Source organism: Lepidochelys kempii, chromosome 16, assembly GCF_965140265.1.
Source record: "Lepidochelys kempii isolate rLepKem1 chromosome 16, rLepKem1.hap2, whole genome shotgun sequence".
NCBI lineage: Eukaryota > Metazoa > Chordata > Testudines > Cheloniidae > Lepidochelys > Lepidochelys kempii.
The window spans coordinates 10,017,501-10,041,491 of NC_133271.1; the positions used below are offsets into that span (position 1 = coordinate 10,017,501).

The window sequence follows — 23,991 nt, forward strand, 5'->3', positions numbered from 1 at the left end:
GCCACCTTCCCTGATCTACCACCTCGAATGGTGTCCTGCACCCCTCGATACACTGCATTCTAATAGAGGACTAGTTGCTCAATGTTAGGGTTGGAATTTTGACCCATTCATTCGTGATGTCTGTCAAGTTTCACAACAGTGACTGACAGAGATGATCATCTTTCTGTGGCTTAGTTGATGGTCCTGCTTGTCAGACTAGTCACTTTATTTTATAAAAATATAGCACTGGGGTATAGCTGCATAGCTCAGGTTCTGAACGTTTGGACTCATTTCTTATTTTATCTACACTATTTTTCCCCATCACCTTTGCCTGGGAGGAACTGCTGCCAGCCGGGAATGACAGCATCCGTGTAAGATATCTCAAAAATGATCATGGGAGAGGACATATCCCTCCCAGGCACTGTTAGCTACCTCCCCACAGACACATCTGTTATCTAAAGCATCACATTACTGACCTTCTCCTGGAATGTAATCTGGCCAGAGCTGTCCAAGTCGAACAGGAATCCCCTTGTACTTAGATGGTAGATGAACGTGGATACGGAACAGTGATCAGCAAGACTGTCTGGTCGCATCTGGAACCTCTTGCTCAGCTTAACAGCATTTGCAAAAGAAGTTAGACAAGTAAATATTCACTAACTGCATTTCCGAATGCTCCTAATATGGTAAAATCCAGTCCTTGTTGCTCTGTGCCACCAGTTGCTGAATTGCAGGAATGCTCTCAAGCATCTTATTTATGGCTATGAAGTGAATGCTTCTTTCAGCCTGCTAAGCTGAAGACTTTTAGTTCACCCTCAGGGAAGAGAGAGACCCTTCTTCATCCAAATCACTTTACATTTCATTTTTGTTTGTCTTTTCAAAGAAAAAATCTCTTGAATTCCCCATAGAAGGATCTCCATGGACCCCCTGGGTGTTGAAGGACCTCATGTCATGGGGCGCTCCATGTGGGAGGGAACAAGAGGATGAGGATAGTTTTGTATGGAAAGAAGAGTAACAGGAGACATAAGTATGTAAAATACAGGAGGGCCAGTCAAAATCCCCTTTCTACTCCTTAATACAAAGGAATGAGCACTTGACTAAATGAGAAGCCCAGGGAGAGGAGCTTGGATCACAGCTCCCATGGGTGATCTCTCTCTTCTGCATAACACTGTACAGATTATATCAAAGTCAGGGACCCTATTTGTTCGGCACAATGTACCTATTCTCCGATGCTGAGCAGTCTTTGGAAGCCACAGAGCAACCACAAACCACAAAGCTAATAAAAATGAAAAATACAAAACAGGAAAATTTAGATTGGATGATGTTTGACATTTGCGGAGATTTGGAGTTTTTTATAACCTGGGATCTCACAGTGATATCCCAAACATATGGTACAAAAGAGCCTATGTGCACTTCCTGATGAGAAGTCCCATTCACAGCGAGATGGCACCTCCAGCCAGCTTGAACCACCCAACCATTCCAGCCACATCTCGGTGGTGTCAGCAATGAGGTGGAAATATTTCTACCAGGAGGATCCACAAAATGGCTGGAATTGTCAGAAGGGCTCAAGCACGGACAATCACGGCCAGATTTTGAAAAGAGCTCAGCATGTTGTGCAGAAGTTGGGTGTGGAGCTCCTTGGAAAGCCTGGCCCTGACTGTGGATGTTCAGCCCTTGGAAATCTGGCCCAGCAAGACCAAGCAGGACTCGTTACATTCAGCTGTTTTCAGAAGCTGGAAACACCCTTGTCACAGAGGAGGCTGGAGAGTGTGTCTGCTCCTAGTACTTTCTCTCTCTGCCTTAAGATGGAGCAGAGGCTTGTGCAATGCTTTACAAAGTGTACAAGGAAAAGCTCACCCATTAGGTCATTATAGCCATTCCCACAGTACCGTGTATGGACAGGTGACTGCCACATGCGCTGTGTAGACAAAGAGGCAAAACAGTCCCTGCCTGCATCCATGGAGACAAGAATACCTCATACTGACACGAGCATCAGACCAAATAGCCAAGTAACAGATAAGTTGGGCTTGCTTCTCAGTGACACCAGTGGAGTCCCTCTGCTCAGCCCCATTGTAACAAACACCACAATCTGGCCCACTGAGGGTGTGTAGAGAGTCTGGGTTTAGAGTATTTTTGCATTGACTGGATCCCACTTCTTGAAAGTCCCACGGCTTTGGAAATGGGCTAGATCTTAACCCAGCACCCAAGAGAACCCCCGAGCTCCCCTTGGCTGGGGTCACCTGCTCGCAGCACTTTCAGGATAACCGAAGGTCTGAGTCGGGTTTTGCCTGAAAGCGTTGCCTGCCTCATTTATCCCCATGGTACAAGTGGGTTAGCTCACAGTCACCTCTTCCATAGACAGCCCACAGAATACGTCGACTGCCTGGCCCAGGTCGGTAGAGGGTGTCATCTTCTTCACAAGATCCAGAGCCTCAGAAATCACCTAGAACAGCAGCAGAAATACTCATTGGAAAATTCAGCCCGTTTGTAGAATGAATAAAGCAAGGCAGCGGCATGAGGGCGCACATGGCATGTTCCCAGGACGCTCTCCCAGCACGTCTCTGTTTGGTAGCTGTATGTCTCCATGACATGCACCAGGAGATCAAGCAGAATTCATTACACCTGGTTATTGAACAAAGGGGCAAACAATAGAAATGTCTCTGGGAAGCTGCTTTTCTGGCCTTTAGCACGGACTAGGGCAGCCCTTGAGCTCCTCAGCACCAGACCTCCGGCTGGGGCTTGCAGCAGGGAATAACTGGGGTGCAGAACCGCCCTGGCTGGCCACAACTCTTCCCAGCCCTGATAGCCTCAAAATGCCTCCAACGTGCCCCCCTGCACCAAAGGTCTGGTGGAGGCTCCCTGGGCCAGGAGTAGGGTAACTAGTTAATCTGATCCTCCAGCTACCACGTTGAATTACTTTCCCTTGTAGCTTGTATGGTAAAGATGTGGCTGGAGCTGCTAGATGCAGAGCAGCACCCAAGAGAGAGTCGGGTCTCATCTAGCACCTTTCACCCTCAAACTTTCCAAGCGCTCTTTGTGGACAGCGGAGTGAGGTACCGGCAGTGCAATAGCTGCAGCAGTCGTATGTTCAGCCCTGGCTCCCATAAAACTCTGGACACAAGGACCTGTGGTTCAGAGAGGGGATGTTGGGCAGCACATCAAAGTAATTCCCTACAGTATGTTTAGAACGTGCCAGAGGATCTGTAGCTTCCCCCTGAACAATAAGCAGATATGAGAAAGGATAGCGCCTCCAGAATCGCAGCACCCTGGTACTTCACTGCAGGCTCAGACAGCCTAAGCCTCTGTTCCACCATAGCACTTGAAGCCAAAGCCTTCTAGCCTAGAGATCCTCTGGCTGACACCCATGATGGATATCTGGTTCATTAAACCCATGCCCACATAGACACTTGAGAATTGTCACTAACCAGAAAGTTATCATCGTTTGGAACCTCAAAAAGGCAGTACACGTCAGATCCTCTTGGCTTGACGGGAGACCCCTACCACTTAAGCTAAAAAAGAATCTGTTGCTATTATTAGTGGAGGGCCCATGACACACCATAGAATAGGTCTCATTCCATCCAGTAGAGGGCAGTGCTGCACATATTTACTACCCAGAGCAATTCCAATTCCACCCAGCAGAGGACAGAGAACTAATACATACTAGTCAATCTCACAAAGTTTATTAGATGTTGAGCTGGGTACATCTCTTAAGAACTCCATGCGTAAAGCACACCTTAATGTCCTGGAGAACTTACCTGAAATCTAGTTATATTGGGCTGGAAAACTCCATTTGGGGAACACTGTGAGAAGCCACAGAACAAGGAGTCGTCGAACAAACTTCCCATGAGTTTCCTGCAGGCGGAAGAGTTGCTGGAGCCATTTACGTGAAACACATCTTCAGAGGTAGGTATGTTTAAAGAGGCGTTACTTCCAGTGCAGGGCCCAGTATGCACAGAACCGAACCGCACTTCCCGGAAATAGGAGAGAGGCCAGCAGGGATTAGACACAGATTTCACGTAGCCATCATCCTAGAGGGAGAGGATAAAACAGGAGCACAGAGAGCAAAAGGCAGTGCTGCAGTCTGAACAGGACTTTTCAAATAAAGACAAAATACAATGAAACTAAGAACGAGAAGTACTTGTGGCACCTTAGAAACTAACAAATTTATCTGAGCATAAGCTTTTGTGGGCTAAAGCCCACTTCATCAGATGCATGCAGTGGAAAATACAGTAGGAAGATAGATAGATAGATAGATAGATAGATAGATAGATAGATAGATAGATAGATAGATAGATATACACAGAGAACATGAAAAATGGGGGTTGCCATACCAACTCTTAACGAGACCAATCGATTAAGGTGGGCTATTATCAGCCGGAGAAAAAAAAATTTTGTAGTGATAATCAGGATGGCCCTTTTCAAACAGTTGACAAGAAGGTGTGAATAACAGTAGGGGGAAAATTAGCACGGGGAAATAGTTTTTAGTTAGTGTAATGACTCATCCACTCCCAGTCTTTATTCAAGCCTAATTTAATGGTGTCCAGTTTGCAGATTAATTCCAGTTCTACTGTTTCTTGTTGGAGTCTGTTTTTGAAGTTTTTTTGCTGAATAATGGCGACTTTAGGTCTGTAATTGAGTGTCCAGGGAGGCTGAAGTGTTCTCCGACTGGTTTTTGAATGTTATCATTCTTGACGTCTGATTTGTGTCCATTTATTCTTTTGAGTTGAGACTGTCCGGTTTGGCCAATGTACATGGCAGAGGGGCATTGCTGGCACATGACAGATTGACAGAGCCAGAAGAGTACCCAGAAGTCACCTACTACACGACAGGCCCAAAAAAGAAAGTAACAGAAAGCCACTAGCCATCACCTTCAGCCCCCAACTAAAACCTCTCCAGTGCATCATCAAGGATCTACAACCTATCCTGAAGGACGATCCCTCACTCTCACAGATCTTGGGAGACAGGCCAGTCCTCGCTTACAGACAGCCCCCAAACCTGAAGCAAATACTCACCAGCAACCACACACCACACAGCAAAAACACTAACCCAGGAACCTATCCTTGCAACAAAGCCCATTGCCAACTCTGTCCACATATCTATTCAAGGGACACCATCATAGGACCTAATCACATCAGCCACACTATCAGAGGCTCATTCACCTGCACATCTACCAATGTGATATATGCCATCATGTGCCAGCAATGCCCCCCTGCCATGTACATTGGCCAAACCGGACAGTCTCAACTCAAAAGAATAAATGGACACAAATCAGACGTCAAGAATGATAACATTCAAAAACCAGTCGGAGAACACTTCAGCCTCCCTGGACACTCAATTACAGACCTAAAAGTCACAATTATTCAGCAAAAAAAACTTCAAAAACAGACTCCAATGAGAAACAGTAGAACTGGAATTAATCTGCAAACTGGACACCATTAAATTAGGCTTGAATCAAGACTGGGAGTGGAAGAGTCATTACACTAACTAAAAACTATTTCCCCATGCTAATTTTCCCCCTACTGTTATTCACACCTTCTTGTCAACTGTTTGAAATGGGCCATCTTGATGGTCACTACAAAAGTTTTTTTCTCCTGCTGATGATAGCCCACCTTAATTGATTGGTCTCATTAAGAGTTGGTATGGCAACCCTCATTTTTTCATGTTCTCTGTGTGTGTGTGTATATATATATATATATCTTCCTACTGTATTTTCCACTGCATACATCTGATGAAGTGGGCTTTAGCCAACAAAAGCTTATGCTCAAATAAATTTGTTAGTCTCCAAGGTACCACAAGTCCTCCTCGTTCTTTCTGCTGGTACAGACTAACACGGCTACCACTCTGAAATGAAACTAAGGAGAGTTTGGTTTCAACATACTAGGTTTATAACAGAGAAAAGGTGGATTTTAAAAGTTTTGCATAAACCAAGCCCCCGCCATTCAGATTCTCATCCAAACTATCCAACCCTCTACAAAGTTGGGACTTGGTACTGAATGTTTTTACCTTCTGTGGATTTCAGTGAAGCTGCAAGTGTTTGGCACCTTACAGAACCGGGACTTGTAGTGAGAATTTAGAGAACATGCCCCTTATAAGTTTCCTGGTCTTTCTTGTCGGACCAAGAAATACCGCTCCTCTGACCTTCCCCTTCCCAGCCCAAAGCAGACATGCAGGGAAGGTAAAGGATGTTCACAGGTCAGACTTTTATCAAAATTTCAAGAACAGGCCGTCTGAGTTTGGGATGAATGTTCAGTCTACCAGTCAGGTCCAACCCTAAAGATAAGAGATCCCCATGCCCAAACTCTTCTCATCCCTCTGAGACTGGGGAGACATGGCTGGGAATTTGGTTAACCACTCTGCTGTAGCTCTCGTCACACTGATTCTCTAGCGTGAATCAAAAGGAAGAATGGTCCATTGGTTAGACCACTAGCCAGAGCTGTGGGAGACTGGAGTTCAATTGTTGCTCTGCCACAAACATCTTGGCATTTCACTTAGTCTCCCAGTGCCTCAGTCCCCTGTCTGTACAATGGGGAGAATGCACTGCTTTATCTCACAGGGGCATTCTGAGGATAAATACATTAAAGATTGTGAGGCGCTGCTCAGATGCTCTGGTAATGGGTAGTACCATACCTAGGACTAGCATTTTGGGCTGGAAGCTTCATTTCCTGATGAGCCCTTTGCAGGCACGGTCATTCAAGAGCTAGTGTTTATGAACCCCATTACTCTACCGTAATGCAAGTGGGGCAGAGCAGGTCTCTCTGGGTTAAATCTGGGTCCAAAACGAGGGCAGGTGCAGCAGAGAGGTTTTTAACCTCTGTGTGTGTCACTTATACATACGGTACCCAGTGTCCCTCCGGCCATGTATGCAGTACCCATATTGCTCAGCAGCCATGAAGTAGATGTAGACTTGGCAGAATTCAATTTTTTATATATAATTTGGGTGGAGAATATTGATGTTTATTTTTAAGCATTTTTTCTATTTTTATTGATTTCAATTTTCAGTTGCAGGAAATTGGGGGGGGGCAGACAATTATTTAATAGCAGTAGATGTTGAGATTCAAAAAAGTTAAAGCTTTATAGCTATTTAAAATACAAACTGCCAACACCACATCCAAATATACAAAGTAAATATCCTTAAATCAAACTCTCATAAGTTCTTAAGCAGCGTTTTTCTTACTGTCCCTTTCTGTACATTTCAACGAGCATTGATGGAAATATTTTTTCGTGGGTTTGTGTGGGTGCGGTGAAATCAACATTTAACAATGAAAATCTAATCCTTCCAAGCCCAAGCATATATGCCTGTGTTCATGCCACAGACACGCATTCTATGCACACGAGTATAACCAGTGCTTGTGACACATGCTCTGTGCTTGTGTACTCATAGGCAAGCTCCTGCATTAAAGAGGGTGTCTGATGTTACCCGACTATGTATGTACATGGACTATAACTTAAGACATTTAACATTATAGGTCTGAAGCAGCCATGAAGCACATGAGCTGCACTCACCTGTATGGCTTTCAACAGCAGCCGCTTCCGGAGCTGGTCTGTGCCATAGCACAGGAACTGGTGGGTGTAGACCCTGTGTGCTTGCCCGTACAACCGCAGCGTCACCTCGTTCTCAGGATCTGTGCTCCTTTCTTTGATCTTGAAAGTGATCTGGGTTGAGGCTTCTCCTATGGTCATGACTCCAACTGTTCCCCTCTTGGAGCGGCTCCACCGTCCAATCCAGCCATACTAGACAAAAAGGAACCAGAGAGGAAGATTTTAAAAATAAAGCCCCGTACACTTGACAAGTCTCTGAGTTCAGATGCTCTGGAGGAATGAATGGGGAGGAACTGGAAATGCAACATCACACCTGCCACCGTCGGGGGCACCAGCCACTCCAGCCCCTGCCACTTCTCCTAATCATCCACTTCCCTTCCTTCCAATCTCAGCAGCAAACTACTCATTTTCTCCCCTGCTACTATTTCTGTATTGGTGGCAGAGGTATCTATTTAAATAACGATAATAACAGGCCGTACCAACATTAACATGATACAAAGTCACCCAGGGAATTTTCCAAAGCCTTATTGCGTATCTAGCAAAATCAACTTCCCACTGGAAAATGGGCACGACCTTTAACCCCTAGCAGGACATCTAGGAGTCTGAGGTCTTGACACTGAATTGCTGCCACGCTGTGGAGTAAACCTGCAGCCAGAGGAGTACAACCTGGTAGCATCATTTAGGTTCTTGGAGCAGTTTTGTTTATGGGATAGATCTCATGTGTTTGAGATAAATGGACGGTAAATACAGAATGAGGGAAAGGTGTATGCTGTGTCTGGACAGCCTCTGCCAATCACATGCAGGAGGTCATTGAGTTAAAGACTGCAGCCAGGTTCTTAAAGACTGGATCATTTTTAGAGCTGAGGAAATACTGGATAAAAATATCCCTGGACTAATATATATGAGAACTACTACATCATTCCGAAAGCTATAATAACTCTCACTGAGTGGCTGGGTCACTATAAAAAGTAATTTTCGCTCTGTTGATACTCACACCTTCTTCTCAACTGTTGGGAAGGGGCAACATCCACCTTGATTGAATTGGCCTTGTTAGCGCTGACCCCCCACTTGGTAAGGCAACTCCCATCTTTTCATGTGCTGTAACATATATACTGCTTACTGTATTTTTTCATCCGATGAAGTGGGTTTTAGCCCATGAAAGCTTATGTCCAAATAAATTTGTTAGGCCACATCTACACTACCCACCGGATCGGCGGGTAGTGATCGATCTATCGGGGATCTATTTATCGTGTCTAGTGTAAACGCGATAAATCGATCCACGATCGCTGTGCCGTCGACTCCGGAACTCCACCATGGCGAGAGGCGGAAGCGGAGTCGACGGGGGAGCGGCCACTTTTGATCCCGCGCTGCGAGGATGCAAAGTAAGTGATTCTAAGTTGATCTAAGATATGTTGACTTCAGCTACGCTATTCTCGTAGCTGAAGTTGTGTATCTTAGATCGATCCCCTCTCCCCCCACAGTGTAGACCAGGTGCCACAAGGACTCCTCGTTGTTTTTGCTGATACAGACTAACACCGCTACCACTCAAACTCTCACTGTGATTCACTGAATAATGTACTCATTTAAGATCCACATTAGTTGCTGAATAGGTGACTCCAGCTACAGCATTGGACTAGCTCCAATCATTTAATAACAATCATTGCAGACATGAGCACTGAGAACAGCAGAATCTCACCTATGTTTAAAGGCATGGGTCAGTAAGCAGTGATTTGTTACACCATTTCTCTCTACAGAGGCATATTGATGACTACACAGGACTCTCTTCCTAGCCCCACTGAAGTTCAAGTACTTCAATTCCACAGGGAGCTCTCCCTTCAGGAGCATCTTGTAGTCTCAGTTCTCATTCCCCACTGCTTCTTGCACAAGCAGATTTGACTGGTGCTGACATTAGTGATAGAAAGGGGCCACAAGAAAAGGCAAGGACATGTATAGTCAATACAGTAGCTGCTGTTCTGAATGGCACTGCAAATCTTGTTAATTACCGTGCCTGTTTTTGAGTTGTCTCACTGCATTCTACAGCATGGTATAATAAGCCCTTTGTGGAGGATTCACAGACTCATAGACTTTAAGGTCAGAACGGAACATTATGATCATCTAGTCTGACCTCCTGCACAAGGCAGGCCACAGAATCTCACCCACCCACTCCTGCAATAAACCTCTCATCTATGTCTGAGCTACTGAAGTCCTCAAATCATGGTTTAAAGACTTCAAGATGCAGAGAATCCTCCAGCAAGTGACCTATACCCCATGCTGCAGAGGAAGGCGAAAAACCCCCAGGGCCTCTTCCAATCTGCCCTGGAGGAAAATTCCTTCCTGACCCCAAATATGGCGATCAGCTGAACCCTGGGCATGTGGGCAAGATTCACCAGCCAGACACCCAGGAAAGAATTCCCTGTAGTAACTCAGATCCCACCCCATCTAACATCCCATCACAGGCCATTGGGCCTATTTACCAGGAATAGTCAACGATCAACTAATTTGACATGTAGGGCAATCTTAACTGCTTTGGGGTCAGTGTGATCAGACTCCCAGATGTGACTTTTAAAAAACAGCTTTCCACAAACAAAATAATGAAGGGTTTATGGACTGTCGCCAGCAAGCGTGTGCAATAACGAGCCTTTCCCTTGTACGGCACTGCCAGCTTGGGAATACAGTGTTCTGTTTAATCCATACACCCTTGGAAGAGAGCGAAGGAAAATGTAATGAACTGGCGGGAGCGTGACAGAGTGGGGGGCGCATGAAGGCATGCACATTACTGCCCTCTACTTGCCGAAGTCAGAACTGCTCACAGCCGCAATACTACCATAGATAAACGAGATTCTACCTGAGACGAAATGCTAGAGGCCTGTGATACTGGAGCAAAAGGATATGAATTCTGTTCGCTGTCTTTGGCAAATCCTGAGAGGTAACTGAACAGAACTAAGTGACCCACCAACCTGGAACAACAGTGAGGAAAGTTGGTGGTGGTTACTGTCTGCACTGGAGCTGCAAGACTGAGGGGTCATCTTGGTTTTTTGTTTTAAACGACCCTTAAGTCTTGGGCCAGGTTTACTAAGAATCACAAATTACTTTAAAACCTGGACAAATTTTCCTGTAAGCCTTGGGGAGTTTTTGGTGCAGACGGCAGCATGTACACATCTGTAGGACCCTATCCTAGGACAGCCGTTCTATTAACCCAGTAGTAACAGTTTGACCTCTTCCACACTGGCCAGCCAAACACTATTATCATATAGACTGGCCATAACTAAGTTGAAAGAGTGTTTAAGAACTGTTTCAAAACTTTGCTGGAAGCCCCATACAGGTAGAACCCTAATGGTCCCATCACTATCTCCAGTTGGTTACTATTTCCTCCTCCAGCCCCATTCTTCTCTCTGCTATGGAACCACTGAAGTCAGTGGAATCACACCAGTGTGATGGAGCGGAGAATCATACGGGTGTCCTACACCAACCCTACAGCCTTTACCTTGATGAAGTTCTCCAGGAGATAGTTCACAGTGACCCAGCCAAACACCCCCTCATTTTGACTGGACAGAATTTCTGCTCCCTGAAAGTCAAAGGGGTATGACTTCAGCGTGGAGGTTACAGCGGCAGGAAGAGTATTCGACACAGTGGGACTGGTGAGGCTGGGTGAAGAGGGAAGAAGCACATTAGTTGATAAAGGGCCCCAAGAACAATCCTGAGTGACAACAGCCTCAATGCTTCTGGCATGAGGCACATTTTGGGGAATCATACAATATCAGGGTTGGAAGGAACCTCAGGAGGTCATCTAGTCCAACTCCCTGCTCAAAGCAGGACCAATTCCCAATTTTTGCCCCACATCCCTAAATGGCCCCCTCAAAGATTGAACTCACAACCCTGGGTTTAGCAGGGCAATGCTCAAACTACTGAGCTATCCTTCCCCCCATAACACAGTGTAAGTTATAATACGGCACCAGTCAATTGCACTGATCACCAGCTTGGTCACATGGCTGGAGAGGAGCACACACAGGCTCTGCCCTTGGGAAGCAAAGCTTAAGGTCTTAGAGAGGACGCAAGGTCCAGCAGTTAGATCATGAGGCTGGAAATTGGGAGATCCAGATCCAATTCCCTGCCCTACCACAGACTGCCTGTGTGGCCGAGAGCTAGTCAGTCCATGGGACTTAGACCCCTAAATACCTCTGAGGAGCTGTTCCTCCACTCCTCCTCTGTGAAATGGGGACAACAGTGCTCCCCCACCTCTCAGGGCCACTGGGAGGATAAATAGGTTAGACTGTGATGTGCTTAGAGAATGGGGGCCACCTAAGTACTTCAGATGGTTTACCTGACCAGTGTAGTCAGGGATGAACAGAGGTGGGGAGCACGGGCAGAGTATAATGGAAGCTGCGGCAGGCTAAGCCTCCCCAAACCTCGCACCATCGGGGGGAAGGGCAGTGTCAGATTTGGGGCCCCTGGAAAAATCTCCCCCTGCCACGGCTCCGAGGCTGGAGGAGCTCTCGCTTTTCCGGTCTCAGGGCCACAGCAGGGAGGGGGAGTGGGAAGAGGAGCGAGCGGGGGCAAAGCCTTGTGGGGGGGGGGAAGAGAGTGGGGACAGAAGGGGGTGGGGCTGTGAGTGGAGCCGCAGGTGGAAGGGGTGAAAAGGGAGAGGAATGCCAGGAGCTCCACCATGGTCCCAGCTCAGGCTGAGAGCTCAACCCGTGGCTCCAACTGAGCTCTCAGCCCCCGCTGCCCTGGCCAGGACTATGTGGGGGGAGAGGCCAAGCTCTCAGCCTCCCTCCCCAACTCCAGCCGGGGCCACAGGGTGGGGCTGAGAGCAGCAAGCAGGAGTGGGGCCTTGGCTGGAAGAGGCAGTGAAGGGTGCTAGCCTCCCCAAGGGGAAGCTTCACCTACCGCCCATGATGGGGAGGCTAGTTTATAAAATGGTCATTCACACCCAATGTGCTATCAGCACAAAGGTAGCTGAAACCTTGACTCACTTCAGCAGCCTCATGTTAGCAGTTGCTCCCAAATAGATAGGAGTTTGGTCATGCTGTTCCTCAGGGATTTCCTTCATTGCCTGGTCGAGGCATGGCTTTAAGCTGTTCCCAGCTTCCCCTAGGGATCCAGAGTGGCTGGAGATTCCAGGACCTAAGGACCCAAAAGAAACATAAGAAATATTATGACAGGGTGGGGTTAGCCATTAGCCACAGCAATACACGCACCTTTTGAGATAAACGCAGTTCTGTGCAGAGTTTAGGATTTGTTACAGCAGATCTGTAAGGTGATGAGTCACCTGTGCTAGGCTCCAGCCAATCCACAAGCCAGGGACTGGTCTGGTGACACTCAGGGCTGGTATATAAGCCTGACTGGCGGAACAGCAGCTGAGTCTGCTCACTCTCATTTCAGGGCTTGGAACTCTCTCCTGCCTGCTAGTGGCAACAGACTACCCAAGCCTTAGCCTGCCCCTGCCCTGTTCCTAGTCCTTCTCCATCCTTGCGCCAACCCTGCTCTGGACTCCTGATGCTGGCTCTGACCCTTAGGCCCAACTGCCACAACTCTGATGACTAGGCCTGACCATCCCCCTCATGGTTTCTGATAAGATCAACCAGAATCCTGCCTCTAATAATGGCTAATACATGATGCTTTAGTGGAGTGAGATAAAAAGTGAATGCATGTAAATATAACACAAGGCACCTAATTAAACCAACAGATGCAAATTTAGGGTGTCTACCAAACTATATAAATCAGCATAAAAGACCCACATCAGAGATCTGAGAGAGATAAGTGGGAAAGCATGCAGCAGACTGAGCTGAGGCTGTCAGCTTCCTTCTTAAGTCATTTCCTCATGTTCACAGGGAGGTATCTACACAATCATTGTGGCTGCTCTCAGCTATAGCACAGGAAGCCTCTGTCTAGGAGGCCAGAGGAAGCTATCAGTGCAAAGTGTCCTGTACATGCACACGGACACTGCTGAAGGAAGATGAATGTGGCATTGAAACTGGATTGTTTTCAGAATAGCCAAACGACGTGTCTGCTTTCCGGATTCTGGTCACTTGCACAAAACACTCAAGAGGCTTGTTCTGTTTTAAGACCTCATGAGAAAACGTATCATATGGTCTCCCACAGTATTCTTGCCAGCAAGTTAAAGAAGTATGGGCTGGACAAATGGACTATAAGGTGGATAGAAAGCTGACTAGATCATCGGGCTCAACGGGTAGTGATCAATGGCTCCATGTCTAGTTCGCAGCCGCTATCAAGCGGAGTGCCCCAAGGGTCGGTCCTGGGGCCGGTTTTGTTCAATATCTTCATTAATGATCTGGAGGATGGCGTGGATTGCACCCTCAGCAAGTTTGCAGGTGACACTAAACTGGAAGGAGTGGTAGATATGCTGGAGGGTAGGATACAGAGGGACCTAGACAAATTAGAGGATTGGGCCAAAAGAAATCTGATGAGGTTCAACAAGGACAAGTGCAGAGTCCTGCACTTAGGACGGAAGAATCCCATGCACCACTACAGACTAGGGACCGAATGGCTAGGCAGAAGTTCTGCAGAAAAGGACCTAGGGGTTACAGTGGACGAGAAGCTGGATATAAGGCAACAGTGTGCCCTTGTTGCCAAGAAGACCAATGGCATTTTGGGCTATATAAGTAGGGGCATTACCAGCAGATCGAGGGACATGATCGTTCTCCTCTATTCGACATTGGTGAGGCCTCATCTGGAGTACTGTGTCCAGTTTTGGGCCCCTCACTACAAGAAGGATGTGAAAAAATTGGAAAACGTCCAGCGGAGGGCAACAAAAATTATTAGGGGACTGGAACACATGACTTATGAGGAGAGGCTGAGGGAACTGGGGTTATTTAGTCTGCAGAAGAAAAGTGTGAGGTGGGATTTGATAGCAGCCTTCAACTACTTGAATGGATGGATCTAGGCTGTTCTCGGTGGCAGATGACAGGACAAGGATCAATGGTCTCAAGTTGCAGTGGGGGAAGTCTAGGCTGGATACTAGGAAACACTATTTCACTAGGAGGGTGGTGAAGCACTGGAATGGGTTACCTAGGGAGGTGGTGGAATCTCCTTCCTTTGAGGTTTTTAAGGTTAGGCTTGTCAAAGCCCTGGCTGGCATGATTTAGTTGGGAATTGGTCCTTCTTTGAGCAGGGGGTTGGACTAGATGACCTCCTGAGGTCCCTTCCAACCCTGATATTCTATGATTCCTGCTGAGTTCAATTTATTGTTCAAAACTCAATTCTCATTCAGATATAATTGCGGTTTGTAAAGCACCATTAGCATGCACAGCACTTTATACAACAGCTAGAAGACAAGCTCCTTACCCAGTGTGGCAACAGCATTGCCAACTCTGATGATTTTATCACAAATCCCCAGTTCCTGGAGGCATGTGATTATGTGATAATCTCAGCTTTCATTGTAAAAAAGTACGGTTTTGGCCCACATGGTTGTGGAGAAAAGCTTGAAAATATGACCCCGAAAGGTTACAACAGCCGAAGACAAATAAAAAGAATTCAGAAGTTATTTTTAAAAATTGCATGGTTTTTTGGGCCCTGACTCATGATGTTTGAATGTGTAGAGCCAGCAACGCTGACATAACCAGAATTAGTCGTGGTTTCTGCCAAACTTTTTATTTCATATCCTTTTCATTAAAATATTTTTAAACAAAATACCTTAGAATTAAACAGCCAGAGCTACAAATATCCCATTCAATTTAACATGACTATCCAATGCCACACAGGCCTAAACAGAGGAACAACTAATATATTGTTAAGGACAATATGGTGTACATTGTTTATAGTTGTACAGTACCAGCTAGAACAATGCATTGTCATGTGGGACCTGACATATGCCCCCTGAAGTCAATCTAAGCATGGCCCCAATTCAGGGAAGTATGTGCTTGCAGTCAAGCTATTCAGCTTTTCCCAGTATGCACTGGGATCAACATGATTCAGCAGCAAAGCAGACGCAGAAGCTCAAGCTCAGTGACAGCACATGGCTATGTAGTGAAAAGTTGTAACTGGGTGAGATGACTTGTCACAGTGAGTCAGTGGCAGGACCAGGGACGCGAAGTCTCCAGCCTGATGCCTTTTGCATTAGCACATTTTGACAATAGCTGAGGTAAAATCATAGGTGCTGACTCCGTGGGTGCTCCGGGATTGAAGCACCCTCGGGGAAAAACTGGTGGGTGCTGTGCACCCACCGGCAGCCAAGCTCCCCGCCCCGCCGCCTCACCCCATCTCACCTCCTTCTCCATCTCCTCCCCTGAGTGCACCGCATCCCTGCTTCTCCGCCTACCTCCCAGCGCTTGCCGCAGCCAAAGTAGCTGTAGCAAGCTCCGGGAGGGAGGGGGAGGACCAGGAACGTGGCACGCTCAGGGGAGGAGGCGGGGAAGAGGTGGGGTCGGGGCAGTGATTTGGGAAAGGAGTCAGAATAGGGGCAGAGAGGGGGTGGAGTTGGGGTGAGGACTTTGGGGAAGGGGTTGGAATGGGGGCAGTAGGGGGCAGGGCAGGGCCGGGGCTGGGGGCAGAGGGGGGTCGAGCACCCACCGGCACCAGTAGAAGTCAGCGCCTATGGAGAAGACTAACTATTGTGGGACTCATAGACCTACTGAAAGCTATTCGTTTTTGTGTGTGAGCTTAAGTGCTTTCCTGAATCGGGGCCTGTCAAGGTTCCTTCCCCACTCTGAACTCTAGGGTACAGATGTGGGGACCTGCATGAAAACCTCCTAAGCTTACTTTTACCAGCTTAGGTTAAAACTTCCCCAAGGTACAAATTAATTTTACCCTTTGCCCTTGGATTTCCACTGCCACCACCAAACTTTATCTGGGTTTACTGGGAAACGTAGTCTGGACATGTCTTTTCCCGCAAAATCCTCCCAACCCTTGCACCCCACTTCCTGGGGAAGGTTTGGTAAAAATCCTCACCAATTTGCATAGGTGACCACAGACCCAAACCCTTGGATCTTAGAACAATGAAAAAGCATTCAGTTTTCTTACAAGAAGACTTTTAATAGAAGTAAAGGAATCACGTCTGTAAAATCAGGATGGGTAGATACCTTACAGGGTAATTAGATTCAAAACATAGAGAATCCCTCTAGGCAAAACCTTAAGTTACAAAAAAGACACACAGACAGGAATAGTCATTCTATTCAGCACAGCTCTTTTCTCAGCCATTTAAAGAAATCATAATCTAACACATACCTAGCTAGATTACTTACTAAAAGTTCTAAGACTCCATTCCTGTTCTGTCCCTGGCAAAAGCAGCGTACAGACAGACACAGACCCTTTGTTTTTCTCCCTCCTCCCAGCTTTTGAAAGTATCTTGTCTTCTCATTGGTCATTTTGGTCAGGTGCCAGCGAGGTTACCTTTAGCTTCTTAACCCTTTACAGGTGAGAGGATTTTTCCTCTGGCCAGGAGGGATTTTAAAGGGGTTTACCCTTCTCTTTATATTTATGACAGGGCCTATATGAGTTCTAGTCTGTTAGCGGATTAGTAGCTTCTTCAGTGTATTCATCAGGCTTAGAGGTTTAAGGTAATTAATAAATTCTTTCTTGCAGGTTTCAACGGATGGGTGTGTCCCAGAACTCAGGTCCCTCATAAGTCTAGCATTGTCATTGATAATTCCAAGCAGCCACAGCACTGTCATGAACTGCTGCACAGTTCCCATCATCTCATAACAGACATGTTGAATTTGGGACCAGAAAAAAAGAACTTTGGTGAAAGCTACTTGCAAGAGCATAAAGCAATCCTAGGCAGATGATAGTTTCAACTAATCGTTAGTTCTATACACTAGATCTTGAGAAGACAAATCCAGTAAACTACATTCTCTCCTTCTTTCCAATTTGTCTTTTCTACAAAGTGTCATACAAAAATGTTAGATTTTCTGAACTCTGTTAAACAGTTCCATTGCTAAGATGTTATAATTCAGGTACCCCTTGCTCAAGTCACTTCAAATTTGGTAGAAATGATTTATCTAGTCCTAAAGCCTCATTACTACATTTTTAATCCAATAAACCATTGCTTACGGATTTTATAGGGGGACCAAAATCAGGCTTATAATGGAAATTCACTGCAAATATGGAATTTCCATTATAATAATAATATGCTGCTCCATAAAATAATATGACTTTCTGTTTGTCTATGATCAAATCTGCTTGCTTTACTCATAAGTTTTCAGTCCTACTGTTAGCCCTAGAACCAATGCAGCTGTGGGAGAGTGAGGTGGATTCTAGTCCACCCCGTACATCACGAACAAAATTGCCAGCTAAATACTGTTTGAATTGCAGAAATCTTTTTCCACAGATGACGGTGTAAGAGGCAGAAGGATCTTAGCTGGATTTTCAAATCCCAGGAGGAGCCATTAGAAAAAGTGTCTTCATTTGATACGAAAAATCATCCACAGAGGAGTCAGTTTTAGGTCCCATTTTTAGGTCCCATTACAGTTTTGACCCATTTTGTCAGCAATTAGTGGCACAGAGGGATCTGAACATAGTTTGTGTTCACAGATCATGCAGTTTATCTAATACCTTAGGTATTTACCCTACTGCCACAGTATCTGATCAGCACCTCACAGCCTTTAACATATTTATCTTTACAACAGCCCATAAGGCAGGCCTGGGCTATTATCTCTATTGTATAGAGGGGGAACTAAGGCATAGATAGGCTATGTGACTTGCCCAAGGTCACTGTCTCGTGGCAGAGCAGAGATTTCAATCTAAGTCTCCCATGCCCTGCGCTCGTGCCCTAACCACTAGACTAACCTGCCTCTCTCTAATTTCTGTCCTTCATACTCACAGATTATGCCTACTCTAGGAGCGCTTCACTGGCATAGGAATACCCCTATATGGCAAAGCACTCCTTGTATGGATGCCGCTAGCCCAGTAAAACTGTATTTTGTGCGAGCAGAGTAAAACCACACACGCCCAGAGCAAAACTAGCTCTACTGGTAAACGAAATTTTTCTGGTATAACGGCATCTACACTAGGGGCTTCTGTCAGCACATCTCTGACTGGCCTAGCTATGCAGGCAGAAGTCTGTAGAGTAGATCTGCCATCCATAATCAGGGAACCAGGTTTATCCCCCTGCCAATGGCCTATGCTGGCACACGGATATTTGCTTGTAACTTGTTCGTGTGTAGATGGGACATATCTCTCTACAGCTGGTTTGGCCAGTCTTCCTCCTTCCCAGCTGCCTCATGCAGTAAGGCATCCCAGAGTGCATTGCTCCACATGCTGATGGTGCTGCTTGAGGGTGTCTGCCCAGCACTCCTGCATCTGCTGGGGCACTATAGGATAGCTGTTCAGATTTTCCCAGTATGCACTGAGATAAACATGGTTCAGCAGCAAAGCAGATTCAAAAGCTCAAGCTTGGTGACTGCACATGGCTGCGTGGTGAAAAAAATTGCTACATGGACACAATTCAGCGGCATCCATTGTAAGTGGGTCAGATAACTGTCATGCTCCTTACAAGAACAAAGATACATAGATAGATAGAGCTTACTTGTGATTTGGGCAAATTTCACACTTTATTGAGAATAAGAGAGATGGGATGGGAACAGCGCTCACACTTCTGCTGAATCAGCTGTGAGGGAGGCGGAATTTCACACCTTGGTTGCTGCTGTGGTCTAGCTAGAGGCAGTTTTCTGCATGGCTCAGTTAAGAGGATACCTAGAAGCCTTCTTTGCAGTGAAAAGGGCTAGAAACCCGATTTTGCTGTCCATGAAAGATGTGCTCTTGCCAAAAGTGGATATAAGAACTAATAGCTTTCAGTAGGTGCTAATGGAAAATGCGTCAGGCTGGAGATTTAGTATTCCTGGCTCTGCCGCTGACTCACTGTGACACCTTCAGCAGGTCCCTGCCTCGCTGTGTGCCTCAGTTTCCGCATCTGTAAAGTCGGGGCAAAAATGTTTACCTATTTTTGCAAAGAGTTTTGAGATCTCCAGCTGACAAGTGATCTATCTATCTATGAGGTCACTCAGTAAGGTCGGGCATCATGGTCTTCAGTATCTAAAGATCAGGATGCTTATGATATATAGTACTTGACCTGAGGAGCTTGCAAAATCAGGTGCTGATCCTACAAGCTGATTCCCATGGGTACAGAGCCCCTTGGAGTTGTTGCAGCACAGGGAGAGCTATTGAATTGTATTCAAACTCAATACCTACTGTTCCCCTAACAGTTAACACACAGCACTGACGAATGCTACCGACACCAGATGTTGTTACCAGTGAAGAGACAATGCCATAAACACAGTCAATACCACTCCTCGCAAGACACACAGGCCTCTCACATGCTTCAGCTAGTGCCATCTACTGGAACAGGCAGTTCCACTTCATTTCCCACCAGGTGCTTCAGCCATCAGGCAGAGTAGAAACAGCTGCCTCGGTTTTAGTTTGTAGGGGATTTATCTGCACCTCATAATAATTCCTTTGTGCAGAGTTAGCAGAAGAGCATGTGGCGGGAAACGACTATGCCATTAAATGGCACCCGGTGCAAGCGTCCATAAATGAGCAGCAGAACAGCCACCTTACCTTGCACAGCACAGGAGCGATGTTCACTGATCACCGCAGTATTGTTCTCTTTGCTGGCTGACCACTGGTATATGAACAGGGTAGTGCGGGACAGGCCAGCATCCAGCACAATGCCGTACTGAAAAACAACAGGAAGGTCATTAATAGATATGCCCCTGAAGACACGCATTTGCACATCGGTTTGTTATTGTGGGGTTGCTCGGCTGCACAAATACTCAGCATTGTCAACTCCAAATGTACCCATTGTGACCCTAAGAGTATCCCAGTGCTCACTGGTGTCAGGAAACGCATTTCAGATTCGTTGACCAGTTCATAGAATCATAGAATCATAGAATATCAGGGTTGGAAGGGACCTCAGGAGGTCATCTAGTCCAACCCCCTGCTCAAAGCAGGACCAATTCCCAGTTAAATCATCCCAGCCAGGGCTTTGTCAAGCCTGACCTTAAAAACTTCTAAGGAAGGAAATTCTACCACCTCCCTAGGTAACGCATTCCAGTGTTTCACCACCCTCCTAGTGAAAAAGTTTTTCCTAATATCCAACCTAAATCTCCCCCACTGCAACTTGAGACCATTACTCCTTGTTCTGTTATCTGTCATCTTCAATGTACCTCAACTCATAATCTGTATTTTATATGTGGGATGTAATAAATCCTTGGAAAACTAGTAATTTACTGATCATGAATATTCTTGTATGGTGTATGTATGGCAGTGGTCACCAACCAGTCAATCGTGATCAACTGGTTGATCGTGGAGCCTCTGACAGTCGATCTCAGTCTGAGTCTAGGATTGCCAACCCTCCCAGTTTGACTGGGAGTCTCCTGGAATCGGGCTCGAGCTCCCAGAATCTCCTGCAGTCAAACCAGGAGATTGGCCACTAACAGCCTGGCAGCGCAGCAGGGCGAAGGCAGGCTCCCCGCCTGCCCTGGCCCCACGCTGCTCCCGGATGCGACTGGCACGTCCCTGCTGCCCCGGGGGAAGGCAGGGGGTCTCCGCACGCTGCCCTCACCAGCAGGCACAACCCACACAGCTCCCATTGGCCAGGAACGGGGACCTGCAACCAATGGGAGCTGCGGGGGTGGTGCCTGCAGGTAGGGATGGCAGGCAGAGCCACCTGCCTCCGGAGCCACTGCCGGACATGCCGGCTGCTTCCAAGAGCAGCGTGGGGCCAGGGCAGGTAGGGAGCCTGCCTTAGCCCCACTGCACCTGCACCACGGCTGCTGCCACCCGGGAGCCACCTGAGGTAAGTGGCGCCCAGCTGGAACCCACACCCTGAACCCCTCCCGCACCTCAACCCTTGTCCGAGCCCTGAACCCCCTTCCACACCCCAATCCACTCCCAGAGCCCACACCCTGCACCCATTCCTGAACCCCAACCCTCTATCCCAGGCTCAGCCCAGAGCCCCTCCCACACTCCAAAACCCTCAACCCCAGCCCAGAGCCCGCACCCCAACCCCTCCCCCAGTCCGGTGAAAGTGAGTGAGGGTGGGGGAGAGCAAGCGACAGAGGAAGGGGGAATGGAATGAGCATGGCGGGGCCTCGGAGATCTGTGGGGCCGCTACTCTCCTCTGGATCTGAGGGGTCCTGATAACCCATGTGCACTTTTGACATCCTGCTGCAGTGACTGAGAAATCAACCCTGGGAGAGGGTTAGAGGAGAAAATGCATGCGTGAGTGCAGGCTTGCACTGAACCTTTGGTAACAGCAACAAACTAGGAAACGGTGTATGGGAAAACCCCAGGAGAGTTACCACATAAACACAACTGTTAAGAAAGTTATTCACAAGCAGCCAAGTGCTGGTTGTAGATGTTTATGTTACTTGTTGCTCCTAAGAAGTTGCATGGCACGCTGTCCAAGGTTTAACTCTGCGGTATCTTTTTAAAGTCCTGAACAGAGTGTGGTTCAGCAGAGCAGGAGCCGGAGGGGCAGCACAGGAATGTATTCATAATATTATATCAGCACCTTCCTAACCTGTTATACAAGAGCAGACCAAACCCACTTGGTGTGGCCCTCTGTCCCCCTCTAGTACTGGCTAGGCCCCATGAGTTGATGAGCCTGCTGCAGGATTAGCTAACAGAGCTGGTCTACACTGGCAATGCTAAAGTGCTGCCATGGCAGCGCTTTAATGTGGCTTATGTGGTCGCAGCAGAGAGCTCTCCCAACGCTCTAAAAAACCACCTCCACGGGGGGCACAGCTATCAGTGCTAGGAGCACTGGGTACACTGGTGCTTTTCAGCACTGAAACTTGCTGCACTCCGGGGGGTGTTTTTTCACACCCCAAGCGAGAAAGTTGCAGCGCTGTAAAGTGCCAGTGTAGACAAGCCCAGAGACAGGACTTTTAGCTCAGACAAGAAGCATTAAGATCTAGAAGTCCCAGTTCCAATCCCTGCTGCCGACAACCCACGCAGAGGTGTTGGTGCTATACAACCATTTCAGAATCAGGACTCCTGCCGCAAAAAAAATCCAGGAGATTGGCTTAAATCATGAGATATTACAAAAATTGGGGTTGTTTTCTTTTCGCTATGGTTTCAGGGCCTTTCAGTTTCACTCAGGTCACATTTTCAAGCTTTTCTATACAACACCAAAGGCTAGAAACTTATCTTTATTTTTAATAAAAGTTGGGAGGCTCACATGTTCACATGATTCCAGGAGCTGGGGCTTTAAGAAAAATGCCAAATAGCAGAGATTTGTGGTAAAATCATGAGAGCTGGCAAGTGGAGGAGTTACACGTGTGAGGAAATACATGTCTTATAAGCACGAGGGAGTGTCTATTAGACATTGTTTGCCTAATGCACCAACTGGCCTTGTAAATGTCACTGTCAAAGTAGTTTTCAGGCCCTTCCCCCTCTCCCCCCCCAGAAGTTTGCAATAATCCCATAGAAGCATAAAAATCAGATCTGCTTCCACCTTCCTTACTGGGAATGTTTTATCTCTATCTAAGCTGCATTTTGGTTTGTTATTGTAGGGTTACTCAGTAAGGAGGACTGAGTTATGCACAGTGCTCTTTGATTATAATTAAAAATTGGTGAGTACTGCAAGAAAATTCCTGACCATTCAGTCAAAATATCAAGCAAGCTCATGTGATCAGTTTTTGATCCTTCTGCATGCCCCAGAGTAACTGCAAAAAGCAAACAAATTCCCTGGGAAGGATGTTCCTGAAGCATATGTTGAACAAATGCCACCAAATAGTTCCAGAAAGTTTCAGATTCGTAACAGTGAGCATTTGCCCCTGCAATGCCGATTCTCCTCATCTAACTGGGGAGCAACATGACATGAACAACATGTCCAGTCCAAATGCTCAGGTTGGGATTTTTAGGGTCCTAGAGGGTTTGGTCCCTCAGCTCCTATTGAAAGTTGATATAAGTTGAGTGCCTAAATCCTATAGGCCCTTTGAAAATCCCAGCTTCTAAGTCCAAAATGTGAATTCAGAATGCTCAAAGTAATAGCCACTAAACCGTTTGCCAGCAAGCCACAGGCTTAATTCTGTTTGCATATAAAGTGCGCCGAGGGCCTGACTCATTTACACTAAGGTCACGCTACACTGCTTAAGTCATTAAAGTGAGATAGATTTAAGGTCTCCATTTACACCATGAATTGGCCTTAGTGTAAATCAGAATTGGGTCCTGGATAATTTTTGAATGAACAGATTCATCAAAATGGCACAGACCAGCCACAAATAGAATGAAGGGCTACATTTGACTCAAAATCTGATGTGAGTAGTTCCCCCAGCCCTAGTTAGAAAGCTGGTAGTGAGCATTTGTAAAAGACTTAGGATGACAGATGCTGTAGAAGTGTGAAGTATTATTCCCAGTCGCTGCTCTCCCAGTTATAATAGCAAACGCTTGCCTGTAAAAGTTACACAAGACTGTTTCATTACTATATTGTATGCCCCCTACGCGAGGGAATGAGGACTGCTTCACTACGAATCGATCTGTGCGGGAAACGGCATTCAAAAAGTTTCCTATGCCGCA

The 23,991-nt window shown here is 46.7% G+C and overlaps 1 protein-coding gene across 1 annotated transcript in view; it reads right to left on the bottom strand.

The window, feature by feature from the left end:
- LOC140899224 (ectonucleoside triphosphate diphosphohydrolase 2-like) overlaps nucleotides 1–23,991 on the bottom strand; it is a 33,796-nt gene that overhangs the window by 3,206 nt on the left and 6,599 nt on the right. The window contains exons 3-9 of the mRNA XM_073314300.1: nucleotides 20,026–20,143; nucleotides 12,489–12,639; nucleotides 11,000–11,159; nucleotides 7,480–7,707; nucleotides 3,732–4,004; nucleotides 2,324–2,419; nucleotides 456–590 (exon numbers count right to left, since the gene is read on the bottom strand). Coding sequence (XP_073170401.1) covers nucleotides 456–590; nucleotides 2,324–2,419; nucleotides 3,732–4,004; nucleotides 7,480–7,707; nucleotides 11,000–11,159; nucleotides 12,489–12,639; nucleotides 20,026–20,143 — 1,161 coding nt within the window. The remainder of the gene's footprint in view (nucleotides 1–455; nucleotides 591–2,323; nucleotides 2,420–3,731; nucleotides 4,005–7,479; nucleotides 7,708–10,999; nucleotides 11,160–12,488; nucleotides 12,640–20,025; nucleotides 20,144–23,991) is intronic.